Raw genomic sequence first — 20,639 nt, forward strand, 5'->3', positions numbered from 1 at the left:
GACCCTCCTGCAACAATACTACTACCAGTAGTTAGGTTCGGGCAGACCGGAAGTCACTCGTGTAAAAATCCGGTCGATTTTCAAACTAATATGCAATCGTAACCCACTTTTTGAGTCCTTCAGATCTCTTGAGTGGTAGATCGGGGCACAGTTGACTTGTCTTTGTTGATTTACTGCTGTCTTCTCTGCTATAATAATAACCAACACGGCCCCATGTTCAATACAAAACCCTCCTACCACAACAAAACAAGTAGGAACTAATATTCACATAGGAACTAAAGTTATACAACATAAAATATACAATATAAATGAATACTACATCACATTTGTAAAATATAAACACATAATTAAATAATAGCCCATTTAAATAAAATAAATTGAAATGAGTTAAAACACCTGTAATTAAATAATAAGAATAATACACAGATCCTGCTTACACAATTAAATTGATCAGTTTCTGTGTGGCGCTTTAACTTGAGAAAATCCACCAATAAGGCTTATGAAAACCATAAGAAAAAAAAAAAGATTCATTGAGGCATTTCATTTGTAAAATACATGTTAAAATCTTTGTCATTGGGATTGCTTTTCTCTTTAGCACAGGACTTCTTTTTTCTTCTTTCTTTCAGAAAGAAAGCTGACCAATACGCGGGGTCTGAAATTGAATATTGTTGTTGGATTATCTTTAAATACCCGCAACTTTTTGAGCAGAATTCTAGTTTTGTATAGACTAATGTTCTTATTGTTGAAAGCACAAAAGTGTGTAATAAACAACTAGCACATTTATATTTTGCATTTTGTTTTCTTACTGTACCGAAAATGAACCGAACCGTGACCTTAAAACCGAGGTACGTACCGAACCGAGATTTTTGTGTACCGTTACACCCCTAAAATATATATATTTTCAAACAGCAAAACCCTATCTGGAGGTGAGAGCACGCGAGAGCAGAATTAAAGACGCCATGACTTTAACGAGGTATTATCGCGTACTTACCTTGTTTTGGACAAAAACTCCATGTAGCATGTATCACCGAGTGTCAAGACACAGCTGTGAATGGCCATAGCTGCATTTTTATGGGGATTTTATGGGTGAAACACGGTCATATAACAAGGGTCGCGATGCAGAAATTGCAGACATCAAGGAGTGGTCGAGATTTTTTTTTTCATATATTTACCCTTTTAAACGTTTTTTTTTCTTTTTTTCTTTGTTTGGATCGATTTTTCATCATCTAACATATCGGAGAAAATGCGACAGTAACAAAAAAAATACAATTAAGCGATATTTATGAGCCAGATATCTGTGACTTTTTTTACAGACGCTAATTTTTCTTGTGACATAATTTGTTTAAAAATTTAAAATATGCAAGTGAATAGTTTTTAAAGTCATTTTCTTATTAAACAAAATATGAGACATCAATTAATGATTCTAAGCTAAAAATGACAGACATTTTGAATAATAACTATAATTAATTACCTTCGTTATATGGCTGGGTTGAAACAAAAGTGGTTGCGCAACGTCTGTAAACGGGGGTTTCCAGGGTAAAACGGACAAATTAAAAATACTTCGGGGACTTAATGCACCATGAATATGCTATGGCGGCATATAGACATTTTGTTCTATCAAACACAACATTTGTTTTGTCTTAAAATACAGCAGTTTCTTTTGAAGAGGAGTGCAAGAGCAGAAACTGCTTTTTCAGACATGTCTGTGTTTTCCGCCATGTAGAAAAAAAAAACTATCAGCATTTGGGCATGAGGTTAAGAGCCAACTAGATGGAGCCAAACTACAAGCCGAGAAGACGTCAAATATATACTAGTAATTACCACATTATTTTAGAATTTATACCAGACAAAGCTTAATTTGTATGGAAAACAATTGACAAGATAGTACCACTGGACAATTTGTACAGTTCAAGTCAAGCCACAGAGTAGTGTAAGCACGTGACGCGTACTTGGCCAATTAAAGAAGAGTCTGTAGCCATGTGAAAGTGAAAAGCAGAAGTGGGGGAAAGTTGGTTGTGATATAAATAATTGTGATCTGTGATGTGGATGCTGAAAATCTGAACCATGTCTTTTTTCATTGCAAGGCAGTAAACTCCTTCTGGAGTAATTTAAAGGACGTGTATGGGATTATTAGAGTTGATTTAAAATACTTTTGTACTCCATGCATGCTGCTCCAATGCCCTAATGAGTACACAGAGCCCTGACATTTTAACTGAGACTGCCCCAGAGAGCCATTTTTCTTACCTTCAATAGAAAGAGAGGGTTCGGGTCGACCACTCTGGGCAAGTATGGAGCAAACGCCTGCCGGTACACGCACCCACAGCAGCAGTTGAGTTTCCCTGAGCCTCCATCTCGTCTCCGCTTGGCAAAAACACTTTTCTAACCTACTAAAGGCTTGCTACTAGGGCTGCAGCTATCGATTATTTTAGTAATTGATTAATCGATGAACTTGTTAATAAGTTTATAAGCAAATACTTCGTCCTACTCCTTTTTGGACACAATAAATTATTATCTTGTTTATTATCATCATTATTATTATTGTTTTAACTATTGTTTCTGTTATCTCGAGAATAATAAATTGGTTGTCTGATTTTGTTTTTTTTTGTTTCTCTTTTGTCATGTTTGTCTATTATTTTTATTTTCTCATGTCCAAAGTAAAGCAATCCTTCATTCATTCATTCTAGTTAGTTCGAATAATCGAGTCATCGGATAAGGAACCTAAAAAATTATAATACCTGAGCTGATCCTCAAATGGTATAAAAAATAAACAAATGAGGATCTACGTACAACAAAAAAACAATTGGCTAAGTTACATAGGAAAAGTCTGTTAGCTTAAATGCTATAAAATGCAAACGTTTTTTTTTTTTTTTTTACATTTTTACTGTGCCCTTAACAAATGGTTCAAACACATATTCCCACAAAAACAGCTATATATACCTACAAACTACATTATGAATGCATGAAAAAAAACATTAGCTCAAATAAAATTGTAGCTTATGCTGGTCTCAACAGGGAGCAGCTAGATTCAACCATGTGAAATGAGTTATGTCATATTCACTGTTGCCACTAGAGGGCAGTGTATACCCCCAAATCAATAAAACTAAATGCAAACACTTTTAAAACAAACAATTACAACGCCACTTTAATTAAACAAATACTCAAAGCAGCTAAATTCAATTTGAATCTTTTTTCTGATCGAATTACTCGAGTTAATCGATTAGTCTTTGCAGCACTTCTTGCTACTAACTGTTTTTACGTTTCTGGTGCTGATTGGATGGGGGAAATGCGCATTGCTTTACGTTCGTGCTCGTACAAGCATGTGCGACATGCGCGTGTTTAAAACATGTTGCAGTTACACTTTAGGTCGGAGATGACAGTCACGAGTAACAACAACAACAACAACAACAACAAAAAAGACAAATTCCATATAGTCCCTTTAATGAATTGATTACAATTCAAAAATATTTACTATTTTTTGGGTGTGTTACAGGAAGATAAGAATTTCAAAATTTTTTGAATATTTTGTTGCTTTTGGGGATTTTTTTTTTCACTCACAAGTGCCGATTTTTTTAAATTTTTATTTTAAACAAAACCATGTCTGGTTCACTGGAGGAATTGATTGTGGAAGGAAAAGCCCTTTATTTATTTTCTTTCTTGGAAGTATTTGATTTAGTACAAAAAGTCCTCCGACAAATGAAATTTCGCTAGATGTGTCTCTTTTGTTTCCTTTTTTGTTGTTTTTTTTCTTTCATCTCCTGTTGCATTACCTTGATGTAGTGAACATGCTCAATCTGTGGCATGTTTACTATCTTTGATGATGATACTTGAGTGCCTTGTTTTTTGTTGTTGTTATATTATTGTTCAATTAAAAAATTCTTTTTTTTTTAAAAAAAGGAAGTGAGTAAAGCAGCCAGCTATCTGACGTGCCCACAAGGTCGCCATGTTGGGAGGGACAAATAATCAATTTTTATCTGTAAACTGGTTGATTTGTATATTTCAAGTATAGCAAACATGAATAATACATTTAATAATAATGATACATTTTATTTCTAGAGCATTTTTCAAGCCACACAAAGATGCTTCACAAGAGAGATGGAATCACAGTACCAACAAAACAATCATAAAAAGATTAAAAGCACGATTAAGAGATGTAAAGATATAACAGAACTAAGGATCATGGTGCGTAAGAAAGACTGAACAGGTGTGTTTTAAGTCTGGATTTGAAAAGTGAAAGGGTAGATATACTGTGAAGATCAGGGGGTACGGAGTTCCAGAGCTGGGGGGCACCCCTCCCAGGATTGGACCGTCAATGGCATGGAATGAGTTAAATACTATGAAAAATAAAACTACTTCAGAGTGTGACTTGTGGCGGTAACCGGTGTGAATTCCTGTTCTTATTCATTTTAATTATATTATTTTTGGATTTTGTTTATATTGCATTAATAAATACTGTATATGGCGGAAAACACTCAGGTGACTTAAAGTTCCGCTCCGAGACCCCCAATTGGGCTAAATTTCAAAATTGTCCTAAATGCATGTGTGATACATCATTGGATAGCTTAAAATCTCAATTTTCTGGGGGAAGAAAAAATTTGAACAGGAGGGCATTGAAGGTGAGAGCACGCGAGCCATAATTAAAAACGCCATGATTTAAATTAGATATTATCGCGTACTTACCTCTTTTCGATCCAAAAACTCCATGTAGCATGTATCACTGAGTGTCAAGACACAGCTGTGAATGGCCAGAGGTGGATTTTTGGGGGATTTTATGGGTGAAACATGGTAATATAACAAGGGTCACGATGCAGAAATCGCAGATATCAAGGAGTAATCGAGATTTTCATATATTTTTGTCCTTTTAAAAGTTTTTTTATTTTCACTTTGTTTGGATCGATTATTTATCATCTAAAATATTGGGGAAAATGCGACGGTAACGATAAAAATACAATTAAGCGATAGTTATGTGGTAGATATCCGTGACTTTTTACAGACGCCAATTTTTTTATTGTTACGTAATTTGTTTAAAAGTTTAAAATATGCGAGTGAATAATTTTATAATAAGTTTTTTTTTTTTTTTTTTTTTAACTAAATATTAGACATCAATTAATGATTTTAAGCTAAAAATGACAGACATTTCGAATAATAAATACAATTACTTCCCTTCTTTTTATGGCTAGGTTGAAACAAAAGCGGTTGCACGATGTCTGTAAACAGGGGTTTTCAGTGTAAAACGGACAAATAAAAAAATAGTTCACGGGCTTGATGCGCCATGAATCTGCTATGGCAGCATATAGACATATTGTTCTATCAAACACAACAGTTCATTTTGGCTATAAAAATACAGTACACAAATACAATATATTTTAAAGAGGGGTGCAAGAGCAGAAACGGCTTTTTCAGTGTTGTCTGTGTTTTCTGCCATATATATATATATATATATATATATATACATATATATATACATACATATATATATAATGTGTGTGTGTGTATACATAAAATAACAAAGTACTAATAGTTTTAAGTGAGCAAAAGTAGTAATTTAGCCTATAAAGGGTTAAAGGTCCAAAACAGGGGTGTCGGCCTTAGCTAACGTCCTTTACGTAGAATAATATATTTAAGCAAATTTTAGCAGGCCATTCTGTGTGTCACATTTGTTTTATTATTTTTTTGATTTATAATTTCCACAAAGTGTTGCAACTCGCCTTTGTGGTCTTCTCTTTCATCTCTTGGGCTCTTATGAAATACTGCTGCTGTAAAATTAAACTAGCTTTAAGTTGCTTCAATTTCTCGCTACGTATCTTCCCTGTAATCTTGTCGTACATGTCAGCGTGTCTGTTTGGTAATATCGCCTCACATTGAACTCATTAAAAACAGAGACTGTCTCTTCCCAAATGAGGCAGACACAGTTTTTGCATATTTTAGTGAAGAAATAGTCCAATTTCCACCTATGCTTGAAGCGTTGGCCGTCGCAGTCAACTTTTGTTGTTGTTGATTGTCGCCATTTTAGAAAATTGGGAGTAAAATGTCACGCGGGGTAATGTTGCTTAGAGTGCTGCTGCCTTTTAGTGAGTAAATGAGAAGCAGCATTTAGTGTGTAAGCTACTTCATATGCTGGTAGCAGTACTGCTGAGCAATTTATTTGGTCTGTGTGCGGGCCAGACGTTATTGATTTCATGACAGAGGCTGGGGTCCGGATGAAATTAGACCACGGGCTGCATTTGGCCCCCGGGCCGGACTTTGGACATGTCTGGTCTAAAGTGTAAAACAAACACAAAAAAAACAAAATCAGAAATGGTCACTTTTTCCATTAAGGGTTACTGGTCTTGAGTGCCATCTTTTGAATAGCTTGCCACTGTAGTGTCCATTGTCTCTGAAAGAGTTAAACACAGCTTTATTTATCACTTATATAGTACACAGAACAACCTGTATGTCAGTACTTCTCAAATAGTGGGGCGAACCCCCCCAGGGGGGGCGCAGAGCGATGCTGGGGGTGGTGCATGTGACCTTGGGGAACATTCTTTTTTTGTCGTACTAGAGAAAGTGTAATTGCACATCCACTCAGTGGGTGGCAGTGCCGCTCTCATTTTCAGCGTGTGTGCAGTACTTTTGAACCAAACAAGAGCACACAGCAAAGAGAACTGGAGATATGAAAAGCTAAGACAAGGAAATATGATGAAGCATATGTAGCATTTAGCTTTTGGCTGTCTTTTAGTACAGTGGGAGACGAGGAAAGACCAGTCCGTCTACTTTGTCTAAAAATGTTCGCAGCGGACAGCAGGAATTAATTTTTTCAGCGAGTGCCAAATATTGCCAGCAATCCTCCCGCTTTGTCAGTGTTACATCAGTAAACCAGCGAGCACGGTTAGCATCATATAAAGTGGCATACCAAGTTGCTCAGTGCAAAATAACCCCACACCATAGCAAAGGAGCTGATACTGCCTGCAGCAAAAGAAAAAAAAAACTGTCCCTCTGCCCACTGTCATGTCGTTTTTGTTCTATTAATTTTTTGTTTTTTCAGTCTAATTGTTTGGCATATTGTCTTCATGCTTGATGTTGCTAATAAATTTGAATTTATTATTATTTATTGATTTAATTAAACGGTCAAAAAATGTATTTTTACTGAATGATGTGTTTTTTTTTGTTTTTTTTTTTTTTTTTACACTTTATTGTAAGTTGATCTGTATTACTTTTCTCTTTCATATAAAAAATAACACAATGTTATGCAAAGTTGTACTTATAATATTAAGAATTTTATATACAAATGATACTATAGTATATTTACAGTGGTGGCAGAGAGTTGGGGGGGGGCGCGGAACGTTTACGTCTTCCTGGGGGGGCGTAAAAGAAAGTAATTGAGAAGCACTGCTGTATGTACACACATAAAATGCTGACAATCACTGGATTAACACTGAATGAGTTGACGTTTTTGCCCCTCCTAGTTTACTGACGTCACAGGCACGCACTCCAAAGGGGCGTGTCGTAGCTAGCGTTCATATCTGTGAGTTAAAGCATGGATATCCTCTTTCTCTAAGTTCCTTTTGTTCATAATCACCCTCTGATATTATTGTTTTGTATTAAATTATTGCTGTTGAACGATCATATGCAGAAACTATAAAGATAGCGCGAGCAAATGACGTGGGCTATTGTTCTGATTATTACAACTGAGTAATACATCTTGCGCGAGAGCACTAGAGACAATCTTTGATCGGCATGTCCAGCTGTTGAGTTTCGACTCGGGCGAGCCCGACGTCAAAAGTGTTCAAACTGCGAGAGGAAAACAATGAAACCTGCCGCCAACTCGCCGCTTTAGCCCGGCGGGGTGGACTTCCCGGGCGGCGGCGGTGGCGGTGGCGGCGAGCTTCTCCCCCTCCTCTGGTGGTGGTCCCACCCTGCTGAGAGAAAGAAATGTGGCTGAACCCGGAGGAAGTGGCGCTGAAGAACGCGTTGAAGCTGTGGATCACCGAGCGGAGCAATGACTTCTTCCTGCTGCAGAGGAGGAGAGGCCGCGGGGAGCCCACCGGGAAGATTAGCGGTCAGTACAAACCGAGATACGGTACACCTGGGTGGGCATGGAGGGCGTGCGTCGTGCGTGGGGGGGAGTGGGTGGGACATCACGCTCTTGAAAACAATATTTTCTCCAAAATACCCTAATCCAAAACAACAAGTCGATCTGTAACTCAATTAAAACGCTTCGACTCATATCCGAGTTTCTAAAAAGGCAGCAAACAAGTCATACGAGTGACCCGTGCCAGGAGTCAAATTTCAGCCTTGCTTTTGCCAATTATTGCCTGACCGTGGATTTAGAGTCTCTTTTAGGACAATGATTAACAATGGACACATTTGTTTTGCTTGCTCTGCGAGGCACAAAGTGTGATTTAAAAGCCAGTAAGAAGTAACTTCTCTATTATCAAGTGACACAAAATAACAACTTGTTGCTCAAATAGTTAAACTCTTTCGGGGACAGTGGTTACTACATTGGACAATTATTCAAAAGTTGATGGATAAGACCGTTAACATTTTATCTTGCAAGTGACTATTTTGGTCTTTTAAAAAACAACAACTAAATATTAGCAATTAGATACTGTATATATATTTCATTTCTAATTCATCTTTATACAATTGTAAATACATTTATGAATATGAATTAAAACAATGTTATTACAAGCTAAATAAATGAAATTAAAATGAATAAAAACGGAAATACACTGTGGTAACACTAAAGTAGATTTTTTTTCATAGTATTTTACTAATTGCTTGCCATTGACACTGATAGACTTCCATTTCTTGTAAACTGGGAGGACTGACAGTGATGCTCATCTTTCTGTCCCATTAACAGCAGTGGACGTCCAATCCATTTAGGCTGACAGTCTAAATCAGGGGTGTCCAAACTTTTTGCAAAGGTGGCCAGATTCGGTCTGGTAAAAATGTGGGGGGCCGACGTTGGCTGACGTCTTTTAGGAAGAAGAATATATTTAAGCAAATTTTAGCAACCCATTTTGTGTGTCACATTTGCTTTGTTTATTTATTTTTTTAAATTAATAATTTCAACAATCTTGCAACTAGCCTTTGTGGCGCTCTCTTTCAACTCTCGAACTCTTGCAAAATACTACTGTTGTGAAAAACTGGCTTCAAGTTGCTTCAATTTCTCGCTGCGTAGCTACCCTGTAATCTTGTCATACATGTCAGCGTGCCTTGTTTGGCAATATCGCCTCACACTGAACTTTTAAAAAAAGCGACTGTCTCTTTGCAAAAGAGACAGACACAGTTGTTGCGTATTTTAGTGAACAAATAGTCCAATTTCCACTTATCCTTGAAGCGTTGGCTGTCGCAGTCAACTTTTTTTTGTTGATTGTCGCCATTTTAGAAAATTGTAAGTAAAGGGTCACACGGGGTAATGTTGCTTAGAGTGCTGCTGCCTTTTAGTGGGTAAATGAGGAGCAGCATTTAGTGTGTAAACTACTTCATTTGCTGGTAACAGTACTGCTGACCAATTCATTAAGTGTGTGCGGGCCAGACATTATTGATTTTATGACAGAGGCTGGGGGCCGGATGAAATTTGAACACGGGCCGCATTTGGCCCCCGGGCCAGACTTTGGACATGTCTGGTCTAAATGGATTGGACGTCTAGCGCTGTCAATGGCAGCCAAAATGATATGTGATTTTCAAGGCCGTCACCTCAAGGGAAACACATTTAGTAGGGCTAAACGATATTGGAAAAAAGCGACATTGCAACTTTTCATGTGTATTCGATAGGCCTGCACAATATATCGTTTGAACATCGCCATCGCGATATGTGCGTGCGCAATAGTCCTATCGCAGGACGTGCAATAGTTTTTTTTTTGTTTTTGAATACGCAAATGTTTGTTTTGCCTCATAAAAGCAGCAAGTGCACAGATATACATCAGTCTTCATAATTCACAGATGAATCCCCTTAGCCTAGACTAAACTGTATTATATGAATACAATGTGGTCATGGCGAATCAACCAAAGTCTTCCCAAACAAAGCTATTCAAGTCATCTGGTGAAAAGTCTATTAGTTTTAATATTGCAATATATATCGCAAACCCCCAGTAAATTACAATGTAAGATTTTTCCCAATATCGTTCAGCCCTAGTTTGCGATATATTTTGCGATATTAAAACTGGAAGAATTTTCACCAGATGACTTGATTAGATCTGTTTTGGAAAACTTCGGTTGACTCACCATGACCACATTGTGTCCATATAAATAGTGTTTATTCCAGGCTATGGGGGTTCATCTGTCAATGATGAAGATTGCTGTATATAAAAGGGATCCAGCAGGCCATGTCTCTGCACACTTGCTGCTTTTACGAAGCAAAAACAAAAAAAAAACAAAAAACAATTGCACGTCCTGCGCTGAGACTATTGTGCATGCGAACATTGTGATGGCGATGTTCAAACGATGTTTTGTGCAGGCCTAATTTTTAGTCACAATTTTGGATCAGGAAAAACACTGACAGCATGTAACTTTTCAAAAATGATAACAATAATGAAAACACAAAATGGTGAAAAAATGACAGCTGGGTAAAAATACAGGCTGATTTCAGGGTGGAAAATTATACTTGAAAAAGGTTTTGACACACCCAGTTTAATCAAATCATATGGCGGAAAACACTCAAGTGACTTGAAGTTCCGCTCTGAGACCCCCAATTTGGCTAACTTTCAAAATTGTCCGATATGCATGTCTGATACATCATTGGAAAGCTTAAAATCTCAATTTTCTGGGGGAAGAACAATTTGGAACAGGAGGGCATTTAAAAAAACAACAACATTCAAACAGCGAAACCCTATCAGGAGGTGAGAGCACGCTAGAGCAGAATTAAAGACGCCATGACTTTAACGAGATATTTTCGCATACTTACCTTGTTTGTTGTTTTGATCCAAAAACTCCATGAAGCATGTATCTCTGAGTGTGAAGACACAGCTGTGAATGGCCACTGCTGGATTTTTTGGGGGATTTTATGGGTAAAACATGGTAATATAACAAGGGTCGCGATGCAGAAATTGCAGACATCAAGGAGTGGTCGAGATTTTGTTTTTCATATATTTACCCTTGGGCTGTCAAACGATTAAAATTTTTAATCAAGTTAATCACAGCTTAAAAATTAATTAATCGTAATTAATCGCAATTCAAACGATCTACAAAATATGCCATATTTTTCTCTAAATTATTGTTGGAATGGAAAGATAAGACACAAGATGGAGATATACATTCAACATACGGTACATAAGTATTGTATTTGTTTATTATAACAATAAATCAACAAGATGGCATTAACATTATTAACATTCTGTTAAAGCGATCCATGGATAGAGAGACTTGCAGTTCTTAAAAGATAAATGTTAGTACAAGTAATAGAAATTTTATACTAAAACCCCCCATGAGGTTTTTGTTTTAATAAAATTTGTAAAATTTTCAATCAAAAAATAAACTAGTAGCCCGCCATTGTTGATGTCAATAATTACACAATGCACATGGGTGCTTAAGCCCATAAAATCAGTCGCACCCAACCGCCAGCATAGGGCGATAAACTCCAAAAACATTGCACTTGGGCATTGCACTGTGCTGTAATTTTAATCTGTTTGAGCGGGGCATGTGCGTTAATTGCGTCAAATATTTTAACGTGGTTAATTTTTTAACGTGGTTAATTTAAAAAAATAATTACTGGCCATTAACGCGATAATTTTGACAGCCCTAATTTACCCTTTTAAACGTTTTTGTTTTTTTCAAATTTTTTTGTCTGGGTCGATTATTTATCATCTAAAATATTGGGGAAAATGTGACGGTAACAAAAAAAATACAATTAAGCGACAGTTATGAGGTGGATATTCGTGACTTTTTTACAGACCACATTTTTTTCATTGTGACGTAATTTGTTTAAAAGTTTAAAATATGCGAGTGAATATTTTTTTTTAAAGTCATTTTTTGTTAAAACGAAATATTAGACATCAATGAATGATTCTATGCTAAAAATGACAGACATTTTGAATAATAAATATAATGAATTACCTTAGTTTTATGGCTGGGTTGAAACAAAAGCGGTTGAGCCACGTCTGTAAATGGGGTTTCTAGGGTAAAACGGACAAATTAAAAATAGTTCGGGGGCTTAATGCGCCATGAATCTGCTATGGCAGCATATAGACATATTGTTCTATCAAACACAACAGTTGTTTTGGCTTAAAATACAGCAGTTTCTGTTAAAGAGTAGTGCAAGAGCAGAAACTGCTTTTTCAGTCTTGTCTTTGTTTTCCGCCATATGCACTGTTGAACTGATTAATTATGGAAGAAAATTATAGATTAATAATCTATTGTGTTGCAAACTTTTATCAGATTAAAGTTTAAGCAATTGTACAGCTTGTCTCAAACTACACTGCTAACAGTCGAGAATGTTTTCATTTGAAGCCTCAAGGTAAGTTTATATCATCCACTTCTAACAATAGAGAAGAAAAATGAAAGTTGGCTTCCCTCTTGTTTGGAAGTCCCATAAGCATCATTCACTTCCTCTCTGATGATAAGCGTCCACTCACTCTACATTTGTGTTCTTGTAAAAAATAAATTCATGAGGAGGAACTAACGACCCACAACAACAGCGAGTGCGGAAGCTAATGCTAAGCTAACATTGCAGTTCTGCTTATATTTTTAAGTCGTGGATATCCCGATTCTATGGGAAGTTACTGTATTAAATAGCCTGATTCTTGTGTAGTGTAAGGACATTCTTATGCAAACTTGAGCCAATTAAGACATCTGACAGGCTTATTTTGGAGCAATGGACGGCTTCCAAAAGATGTACTTGGTTTACTTTCACAATTGATGGGCAGCCAGGACAGGGAAAACATTCCGGAATGTTCCCCTTCCCTCGGAGGCCTTTGTGCGCGTTGCTAGGTTTCGACGGCACACCTTCAAGTTGCTTGACTTGGACAGCAAAAAAGAGCTGAAGAAGCTAAAAGGTCAAGAGTGCATTTTTCACACATGAAATGAAAGAATCTGACAGTCTTTGAAAAAAAGAAGTAAGGTCAAGTGTAAAAAAGAAAGAAAAAGATTATTTAATTGCTGTGGTAGTGAATGATCATATTTTATTACCATTAATGATGATGTGTTTTCAATCCATTTTGACTTTTGTAGCTTTAACGTTTACACAAGCTAAATGAAAATATGTGTGAGTCCATAGCTTGTTAACTTATTTACGGTCAGCCCTGGTAAATGTATAGTGTTTACCTAGTTTTTGTTGTAGTTTGTAAAAGAACATTTAGATCAAAAACACATTAACGGGACTAAACACCCAATAAGATTTGGACCACTATCACCGTCTTTGGCTGTCAATGAGTTAAATATAACAAACAAGTAAAAGCCAATTGTATAGATTCCACTTAAAGGTACATTTAAAGTCACACAGCTATATTTAAAGTGAAATTAAGTAATTTTCACTTTTTTGTCATATTTAATTATTTTATAGCTGTTGAATATAGGAATTGAAAACCTTTCTAAACAAAAGTCAGAAAGTCATTATAGTCATCTTGGAATTAGTTAGTTGCATTGTAATAAGGGCTGTCAAAATCATCGCGTTAACTGGCGGTAATTAATTTTTTAAATTAATCACGTTAAAATATTTGACGCAATTAACGCACATGTCCCGCTCAAACAGATTAAAATGGCAGCAGTGTCATGTCTACTTGTTACTTGTGTTTTTTTGTATTTTGTCGCCCTCAGCTGGCGCTTGGGTGCGACTGATTTTATGGGGTTCAGCACCATGAGCATTGTGTAATTATTGACATCAACAAAGGCGAGCTACTAGTTTATTTTTTGATTGAAAATTTTACAAATGTTATTAAAACGAAAACATTAAGAGGGGTTTTAATATAAAATTTCTATAACTTGTACTAACATTTATCTTTTAAGAAGTACAAGTCTTTCTATCCATGGATCGCTTTAACAGAATGTTAATGTTAATGCCATCTTGCTGATTTATTGTTTTAATAAACAAATACAGTACTTATGTATAGTATGTTAAATGTATATATCCGTCTTGTCTTATCTTTCCATTCCAACAAAAAATTACAGAAAAATATGGCATATTTTATAGATGGTTTGAATTGCGATTAATTATGATTAATTAATTTTTAAGCTGTGATTAACTCGATTAAAAATTGTAATCATTTGACAGCCCTAATTATAATCTAATGTAAATTCAATGTCAATGCAAGGTCAAAGATGTTCTGATGTGTATATTGTGCAGGCCTCCTGGTGGGGGCGCTAGACACAGTGCTGGACTCCAATGCCAGGGTGACGCCCTTCCGAATCCTCCTCCAGATTCCGGGCTCGCAAATTAGTTGGATCATCGCAAGTGGTAAGCACACCTGAACATAGACATGCTTTGGGTAAAGGTCATGGAGCCACAACTGTCCCTAGGAGCCGCCATGGAGGAAGTGAACAAGCACTGGGATTGGCTGGCCCACAACCTGCTGCACTCGCTGTCTGTCTTTGAGAACAAGGAGGACGTGGCTAGCTTTGTCAGAGGAAAAGTCAAGGTGGGACAAGTACGGTACAAGCCAACGGGGCCATTGGAAAGCCACGTGTCTTTGGTCCGGTGCAGGGTCTGATCGCCGAGGAGTCCCGAGGTCGTCAGGCGGCCCAGGAGGACGACCCTGAGAAGTTCCGCGAGGCACTGCTGAAGTTCGAACGCCACTTCGGATTGCCGACGTCCGAGAAGCTGGTCACCTTTTACTCGTGCTGCACATGGAAGGGGCGAGTGCCGCGCCAGGGCCTCCTCTACCTCAGTATCAACCACATGGCTTTCTACTCCTTTCTTTTGGGAAAGGAAGGTGAGCAGGCGAAAAGTGCAGTCCAGCATCTGGAATTTTACCTTAGCATCGTTTGTTGCAGAATTTATTTTCATTATAGCCTTACATTGGTTGATTTGAAATGTCTGTATTTAAACCGTTTTTCACTTTAAAATAATATTAAATTTTATATTTTTGTAATGTATATGTAGTTTTCTAAACTTCATCGACTATTTTTTTTTTTTTTTTTACATCCATTCTGTATTTCATTTGATTATTATTTGTTTCAAATGATCAAACTAACAACAACTGACGCATATTTTAATACACATCAGAATGTTTTTTTTTTTTTGTTTTTACGTTTTTTTTTCAAATTCTTTGAGTAATTATTATTAAAATATTTTAAATTAGATGATTTGTACTGCTGTGAATTACTTCATCTATTCTACTCAAGATCAGGCCCATCCTTGAGTTTTCAAAATCCAATAAGCGTTGATGTTCTCGCCTCTTCGCAGTCAAGTTTGTGATTCCATGGGCGGATGTGATTCGGCTGGAGCGGGTCTCTGGCGGCTTCATGACCGAAGCTGTCCGGGTGAGCACCAGGCAACGGCAGAGGGACTTTTCCATGTTTCTCAACCTGGACGAGGCTTTCGGAGTACTGGGGCAGCTGGCCGACATCGCCTTGCGCCGGCTGCTGGACAGCGAAGGTCTGGAGTTGGACCGAGTGCTGCAGCAGCCGGCTCGCATCACCAAGAGGTCAGACAGGGGGTATTAGTTTTGTGTGCAGTCCACTAAATGCGATAGACATCGAGTCCATTTGAGCTGGGAGGGTTGGCAGTGAATGATGTTTCGGTGCCGTTGACGCAGAAGATGTTCGATCCATTTAAACTGTTCAAATAGACTGGACGTTGATTGCCGACATTGGCAGTCAGTGAGTTAGTAGTTGGAAAGAAATATATACCATGCAAATTTAAAGAATCAATGAAAATGACTAAAACTTCTCTAAAATGGAGACGCTGAAATGTCAGCTTCCAATTTAAAAGGTCATTTTTCTCTTTTCTCACTAAAAATAAGGTTTCACGTTTTTTCCTTAGCAAAAAAATATTACAAAAAATAGAGAATGTTCAGTATTTTTATTTAAAATCCCATAGTTAGCTGAGATAGGCTCCAGCACATCCGCGACCCTCGTGAGGAAAAAGCGGCATTGAAAATGAATGAATGAATGAATAAACTTGGATATTCACGGATGTTGTTTTTTTTATTTGAAAATATCGATAAAAAAACCAATTGAATTTAAAAAATGAATAAAACATTCTTTTTACATTAAAGAGGATATTTATTCTTTTCTGTTTTTGAATTATAAATAATGTATTAAATGGTTAATAAGAATTTTCACAGGATTTTTCCCCTTTGCCATTTTTAATCCAAAAATGTACCTAGAAACAAGAGAATATCTGCTTGTAACAGTTTCAAAAAAGAGGATATAGACAATTTTTAGGACAACAATTTCTCTAAATAAATCATATCCAAATACGTACTTGTTAAGTGACTAGTCTATTCATCGTGGCAGCTATAATTGTCAGATTTAATGGCCCTTCAACAATCTTCATTGTTGTCTGCAGTGAGGAAGATTTTGACATGTTTTTTAATATAAAAAAAGAATTTTTTTTTTTTTTTTTAAATGAACACATTCATTCACGTCTCCAATTCACATCCATTTTGACTGAAGGGCTGGTTGCGATCGAATGATCGCTGGTAGCCCTTCCAGTCAAAATGGACCTCTGTCACCGTCAATGGCAGCCAATGAGTTTAAAAAAACAAACAAAAAAAAAACAACTTAGTTTGACCTACCTGTGCTAAGTGAAACTGACTTTAAGGCCCTGTCTACACCTAGCTGTTTTTTGTGGGATTTTTTAAACCGAGGATTCTGCCCTAATACGTCAGGGAAAAAAAAGCTTCCACAGCCAACTGCATTCATTCATTTTAAAGTACATTCATAACAATGCGCGAAAAATAATTGTCCATAATACCCCAATCCTTCGCATGTGTTTTTCAATATGAAGCACTGCAAGAGTTTGTAAATAAATATAAGCAAAAATTTTAATAAAAATTTAATTTACTCCAAGTGTAAACATTAGTCTCATGTGTGACGTAGGGAAAAGTTTGTCGCAGTCAGTGACGTTTTCACAGTTAAATCTTTGGTTATCAGTGTCCACATGATGGCAACACAAACGGAGAATTGCCACATCTTCACTCTGGGCGCAGTTTTCAAGAACCCTCGTTTAAATGTGCGTGTGCGTGTGGATGATAGGCCAAACAATAGAAAAAGTTCTTCTTTTTGCCAAATACGCTGCTACGTGTAGACATGGCCTAAGAGTTTATCTCACCTTGTCTTCAGGATCCTGGAGGAGCAAGCATTGCGGGAGTACGTTCTGGCGCTTTTTCGCCTCCCTCGCAGCGAGCGACTCCACGAGGTGGCTTCGTGCTCGGTGTGGACGCCGCACGCCCGCTGCCACACGGCCGGCACGCTCTACACTACAGACAGCTACTTGGGATTCTCCAGCCGGGAGGAGGGACAATGCCTTCTCCTCATACCGCTTTCAGAGGTGGGGATTTGATATTGTGCAGATGGTTTCCAACAAGATTTGCTGAAAGGCGAACACTTGTCCAGGTGGTGTCCGTGGAAAAGGCGGAGAGCACGTGTGCACTTCCCAACCCAGTGATAGTGAGCGTAAGATCCAAGAAGGCCTTCCAATTCATAGAGCTGCAAGAGCGTGACGACCTGGTGGAGAGTCTGGACTGCCGGTTGCGATCGTTGCACCTCAAACAGTCGGCGTTTCGCACCAGCAGGAGTGCGAAGAGGACTGCGGTACGACAGTGCACATTATTTCCTCAATACAAAATTAGTATCCGAACATGCTAAATTGTTAAATTCACTCATTAAAAAAAAAAAAAAGAATTCAGGGGCCTTATCAGTAAATTAGATAAACATATAGGATATTAATAAACGTTTAAAAAGACACATTATATTTCAAAGTTTAGTAAGTATTAAACATAGCATATTTGTAAAAATAATAATAAAACAATTTGCCTCTTAGTAAATTAGATAAGTGGAAATTGATTAAAAACATCATCTAATATCTAAATATTCACTCAACAAGTATGATATTGATGTAATAATATGGTAACATACATATGAATGACTTTGAAATATGTCAAAAGTAATTTGAATAATCAGTCAGTATAGTTTTATAAGACCTGATGAAATATAGTTATAATCAACTGATTATTAGTTATTTTGATTATGAGACTTTAAAATTAGACGGAAGTAATTTTAATCAGGTAATATATTTTATTAATTAAAGATATATAATTAGTAAATACAAACAACTGATTATGAATTCATTAAATGTTATGAGACTAAAATATGTCAAAACGAATTTTAAGATTCAAACAAAGTAGTTTATAAAAAATTAAATAAATACATTTAGAATTACCGTATATTTTGGACTATTAAAACACACCTGACTATAAGTCTCATCAGCCAAAAAATGAACAATGAAGAGGACAAAAAACATAAATCGCACTGGAGCAGTGTTGTTTTTGGCAGTTCTTTTAATTTTTGTCTTATTCTTCTGGACAAAAATACTTTTTAGTCTTAGTCATATTTTAGTCATTTCAAAATGTGTTTGTCTTAGTCTCGTTTTAAATCGACAAAATCTCATACAAATTTCGTCTAGTTTTAGTCGACAATTACTCAAAATGTTTTTTGTCTGTACAATTCAAAGGTTTTTGTCCAAAATAAAAGTTTCCAACAATTTTGAATGAACATATACAGACGAGTACATATTGTAGCGTCTACAAGGACAACACACACTTTGTAATGATAATACACACTCAGCAGGAAAAGCAGTACATTATTTTCAATTAAACCTACTTAGATGTCACGCACTGTTTGTAAATAAAAAGTTGTCCGAGCGTTTAACATCCTCTAGACTTACTGATCCGCCGAGAATGCGCTTTCCTTGGCTTGATGCTGAGCCCTGGCAGCCCGCCGTGCCCCCAGTACAATGACGGGTTGGCTGACCCAGCCCCATCAGTCCTCCTCGCGTGCCCGTGGAGAATGCGCTTTCCTCGGCTTGGCTACGCACAGCTCTGTGCGCCGATGTCGGACGTTTTTTTTCCCACTGAGCATGGGCTATTTTCGCCGTTTGTTCCCAGTGACGAGCACTACCAGCCCGCCGTTGTTTACGCTCTTTCCTCCGTCTCGGAAGCCGGGGCGGGCAGGAAAATGACAAAAGCTGATGGCATAAAATATACAGTGGGGCAAATAAGTATTTAGTCAACCACCAGTTGTGCAAGTTCTCCTACTTGAAAGATTAGATTTATAATAATATAATAATATTTTCAAGTGGGAGAACTTGCACAATTAGTGGTTGACTAAATACTTATTTGCCCCACTGTAGTTCAGGAGGTGCAAGAAGTGGACGGTTTTGACCACTATGGAGTAATTTTGCCATGTCATACTGAATAAATGCATTTTTAATATTTCATATTCCATTTAGCACAAGCAAGGGCGTAGGTTTGGTCTCAATATTGGTAGGGACGATATAACAGCACAACCTGCATGCACACTTTTTGCTGGGGACGAGACATTAATAAGACCAAACAGGCTGGGTGAACAGTGGTCAATAAGAACCTAAAAAATTGATAGGCTACATGATTAATGCAAAATAAATCTGTATTGACTTGTACTAACTTTCACACTGCAAATTTACATTATAATGTCTTAATCTGATATTTTTTTCTTAAATCTAGTGGAATAATTTTCTTCGTCTTGTTTTGAAAGGTTAAAGGCTAGTTAACAGATTAATGCATCAGATTCTTCCGCTTATTTTTAGTAAATATTACTATTTGTTCCTAAGCCCAGAAATCTAAAAGTCGGTCATCTTTCACCAAATCAAGAAAAAAATGCTTTCAAATAATGTTTTGAACAATATCTATTCTTGAATTAAGAACATTTCTGACAAATACGTTTTTTAAAGATTAAATATAGAAGCTTTTTGATTAAAATAAGTCTGTCTTATTTTCAGCTAGGTATTTTTATTTTAAGAAATCTGAGTAAAATTTACTTGAAGCACTGGCAGATAATTTCACTCATTTCTAATAGATTTACATTGAAAACAAGGGAATTAAAGGATTTTTTTCTTTGGTTAGTTTTAAGGAGGTGGGTTTTTGCAGTGCATATGCATTTGTTCAGGTGATACACCGTTTGTTTCAAACCTTTGTTTTTAAAAACTACTAAAGAAACATTTTGAAAACTTCTAGAACAAATGTCTGGATTTAATGAGTAAATTTAAGTTGCATTATTTTAACACAAATTACTTTAACATACACATGAAATACATACACAATGCAGAGAAGATATACAATTTGCAACCACCACTGACAGTCATGGTTGCCCAACTTCCCATCATGCATTTGGGCGGAAAAGTTAAATCGCTACAGTATCATTTACTGAAAGCACAACAAAAATAATATTCCTATCTCTTCAAAAAAATAATGTTTACAAAAAGAAAAGTGCTCAACCCAAAGAGAACTGGCATTCCCAATCAAAATAGCTATGCAAAATAATACTCAGACTTTGGTCAAACTCTATTCAAACATTTCGTTTAGCTCAACAAATACACTAGATGGCCATATTTAGTCACAATATACAAACTCACATTTATCTTTTAAGAATTACAAGTCTTTCTATCCGTAGATCCCTTTCATGGAAAGAATGTTAATAATGTTAATGCCATCTTGTGGATTTATTGTTACAGTAAACAAATACAG

General features: G+C 36.6%; 1 protein-coding gene across 1 annotated transcript in view; it reads left to right on the forward strand.

The window, feature by feature from the left end:
* The first annotated feature begins 7,530 nt into the window (after positions 1–7,530).
* Positions 7,531–20,639, forward strand: part of LOC130927472 (TBC1 domain family member 8) — a 32,410-nt gene continuing 19,301 nt past the window's right edge. Inside the window, exons 1-7 of the mRNA XM_057853331.1 lie at positions 7,531–8,035; positions 14,258–14,368; positions 14,431–14,549; positions 14,615–14,843; positions 15,317–15,557; positions 17,200–17,407; positions 17,473–17,670. Coding sequence (XP_057709314.1) covers positions 7,909–8,035; positions 14,258–14,368; positions 14,431–14,549; positions 14,615–14,843; positions 15,317–15,557; positions 17,200–17,407; positions 17,473–17,670 — 1,233 coding nt within the window. The 5' untranslated portion in view covers positions 7,531–7,908. The remainder of the gene's footprint in view (positions 8,036–14,257; positions 14,369–14,430; positions 14,550–14,614; positions 14,844–15,316; positions 15,558–17,199; positions 17,408–17,472; positions 17,671–20,639) is intronic.

Source organism: Corythoichthys intestinalis, chromosome 12, assembly GCF_030265065.1.
Source record: "Corythoichthys intestinalis isolate RoL2023-P3 chromosome 12, ASM3026506v1, whole genome shotgun sequence".
Lineage (NCBI taxonomy): Eukaryota > Metazoa > Chordata > Actinopteri > Syngnathiformes > Syngnathidae > Corythoichthys > Corythoichthys intestinalis.